The 2,884-nt window shown below is 37.0% G+C and overlaps 1 protein-coding gene across 1 annotated transcript; it reads left to right on the top strand.

Moving 5' to 3' along the window:
- The first annotated feature begins 1,490 nt into the window (after window positions 1-1,490).
- LOC145899333 (large ribosomal subunit protein eL32-like) lies at window positions 1,491-2,883 on the top strand. Its single transcript, XM_082988080.1, has 4 exons — window positions 1,491-1,542; window positions 1,735-1,829; window positions 2,039-2,206; window positions 2,700-2,883. The coding sequence occupies exons 2-4, from the start codon at window positions 1,737-1,739 to the stop codon at window positions 2,847-2,849; spliced, it is 411 nt and encodes a 136-aa protein (XP_082844206.1). The 5' UTR covers window positions 1,491-1,542; window positions 1,735-1,736; the 3' UTR covers window positions 2,850-2,883.
- Window position 2,884: the final 1 nt, after the last annotated feature.

Raw genomic sequence — 2,884 nt, 5'->3', positions numbered from 1 at the left:
AAACAATAAACTGCCAAAAACAATCCAGGAATTGAAATTTGTTTTTGACTTTACAAACTTAACAAATATTTCCGTTAATCTAAAACGCCAGACAAGCATTTCGATATAACAATATTCGATCACGTAATCCCAATGATGGCATCCATTGTTACCGCCACAGCAAATTATATGATGAAACTACATCAGGTTCTGCAAATACTCCTTTCTCGTTTACAACCTGACCACTATGTACGTTGGTCTCGATACAACCGTATTGTTTTACTCCATTTGCTTTCATGACCAATCTGGCAAACAACCTCGGTAGAGCTTCGCACACAGTAACCACATTTGTGGCCATCCTAGCGTGGTATCAATTGAAATAGCAATGAAATACTGTATTGATTGCCACATCGATTCATGACACCTCACGCTGAGAACTCTATATTCACTGCGTCTATTATTACTGGAAATTATGTTCGGAAAAATAAAATCATTCAGTTTAGATTTTAAATGCAACATATCGGAGTGTACAAAGCATGCCTGATTCCCCTACACACATAATGCCAAGTGTCACTGCTTCACTTGACATCACTACAAACATGGCTATAGCAATCTGCCCCTACTTTCAAGAAACTGAATGTACTGGTCGATGCGAGAAGCACTGTAATGCATGTCTGGCAATAAGAGGCTTTTACAGACTATTGGCTAATCAATATTTGAGTGAAATGCACCAGTTTTTTTCTGTAATGCAAGTAACTAAACTACATGTTGGAAACTGAGCAAGTTTTTATGCAAATTTGAACCGAACTCAACAACTTTCGATACAAATCATACCATAACAGTTCATTGAAATCATAGCTTACTAGATGGTGCTGGTATCAACCTTTCATGTGCTCTAACTATAGGCTACTGTGGACTGCTGCGATTTAGACATGGACACTTGAATATTTTATGAGCCTAGCATCTTTCCTTTGATGGCTTTAGTCGCGAATAAGGAAAAACCAGACCTAAACGTAACTTGTCCATTTATACTCAATCTTACCGGTTTTGAAAAGAACAATCGTCGCATAAAATAGCGCTCGATAATGAGCTTTCACAACAACAAACATTCAGACCGCATTCATTCAAGTCCTCTTTAAGGCCGTTGACCGTAATTTTTGTCGCTGAATTTTTTAGCATCTAAAGCTAAAAAGGTCTGACTGTATTTTTATCTTGCAATGTTTGGCCAATTATGCAAGCTGGCTAGATCCTTGAGAGCGCGAATGCTAAGGTCTTTTAGTTGGCCGTGTTGACTTTTGCAAATGGCGTCCTCACTAATACGTTTGGTCTGTTTTCTGCAAATTTGTGGGTTTGGGCAATTTTCCACAAAAGCTGCAATAAAAAATACATTGCAATAAAATAGCACGTGCGAAAAACAATTTACCATTGCTTCCAAAAGGTTTTTAGGTCAAAAAAACTAATACATTACTCTGTAAAACCTTCTAGGTGTCGCTATTTTGGATACAAGATGCCAAATCTCTTTTCCAAATTCTTTTTCCCGGAGGTCTCAAGCGTGCTGTGGCAGTAAGTTTCAAAACACATAATTTTTGTTTTTCTTTACATTTTGCGGGCACTAGACTTTTCTGGTGTACGACGTTTTCACAAAAGATTTCCGCAATAACGTTTCTTGATACCACTGTGGTTGCCAAAGTATGATATTGTGAAAAATGTAGTGTTGCGATCGATCGTTAACACATTATATGTATGTATTTGTAGAAATGACACCTCGTCCACTCAATGGAAAGAAAATTGTCAAAAAGCGAGTGAAGAAATTCATTCGCCATCAATCTGACAGATACAAAAAACTTTCAGTAAGTCTGATTAACAACTAACAGTGAAATACGGCTATGCCAGAATCTGTCTTGAATATTGGATAGACAAGATGTGATGGTCAGCTAAGAACAGTTTAAAAAAAAAACATGACCACGTTCATTTCAGCCAAGCCTTTTATCCTGTGAACTTTTACAAATTCCTTAATTACTGTTTCTAATATTCAAAGTATTGTATCCCTTTTAATTAGACAAACTGGAGAAGACCAAAGGGTATTGACAGCAGAGTAAGAAGAAAGTTCAAAGGCCAGTACTTGATGCCCAACATTGGTTATGGCAGTGCAAAGAAAACAAGACACTGTTTAAGAGATCACAGAGGCTTTAAGAAACTTCTCGTGCATAACATCAGGGACCTAGAGGTAAGATTAAAAGCCTTCTACAGCAACATACTTTTTACATATGTTAAGTTCTGATCGGGGATAATGCAGTAAAATCCATATTTGTATTAACTGCTTGATGACTCTGAAAAGTGTCATCTAAGCGTTAACCTGGTAGATTTTGTACGGCAACTCAATAAAGCCATTCAGCTGTGTCAGCAACCCACTTAGTAGAAATGATATGATATTTTTTTAAATTGCAAGTTCGTAAACTTTCCCCAATAACTTTTCAGTCACTGTATTTAAAGAACTTTCCACACCTTCTTGGAACTTTTTCCCCAGCTTGGATAATTATGCTCCATTTGTTAAAGTTAACTTAAAAAAAAAATTCTAGATGAATGTTTACTAGGTTTGTTGAATGAACATTGTTGGCAACCACCATGCAATACCCAGTTATGACTTGGTAAATGTGTGGTGTCTTGTGGGGTATCCCTTAGGTAGATGTTGTTAAAAACAATTACTGTTTTATCACTAGGTTCTGCTGATGTCCAATCGTACATTTGGTGCTGAAATTGCCCATGGTGTTTCGAGCAGGAAGCGCAAAGTCATTGTGCAGCGTGCAAATGAACTTAATATCTACGTCACAAATCCAAATGCGAGATTGCGCAGTGAAGAGAATGAATAAGCATTTTGCTTATTACCAATAAATATCAAAACCTG

The sequence above is a fragment of the Ascidia mentula genome, chromosome 1 (genome assembly GCF_947561715.1).
Source record: "Ascidia mentula chromosome 1, kaAscMent1.1, whole genome shotgun sequence".
In the NCBI taxonomy this organism is placed as follows: Eukaryota; Metazoa; Chordata; class Ascidiacea; order Phlebobranchia; family Ascidiidae; genus Ascidia; species Ascidia mentula.
The sequence above is the reverse complement of the archived record's forward strand: the minus strand, read 5'-3'. Positions and strand labels throughout refer to the sequence as shown.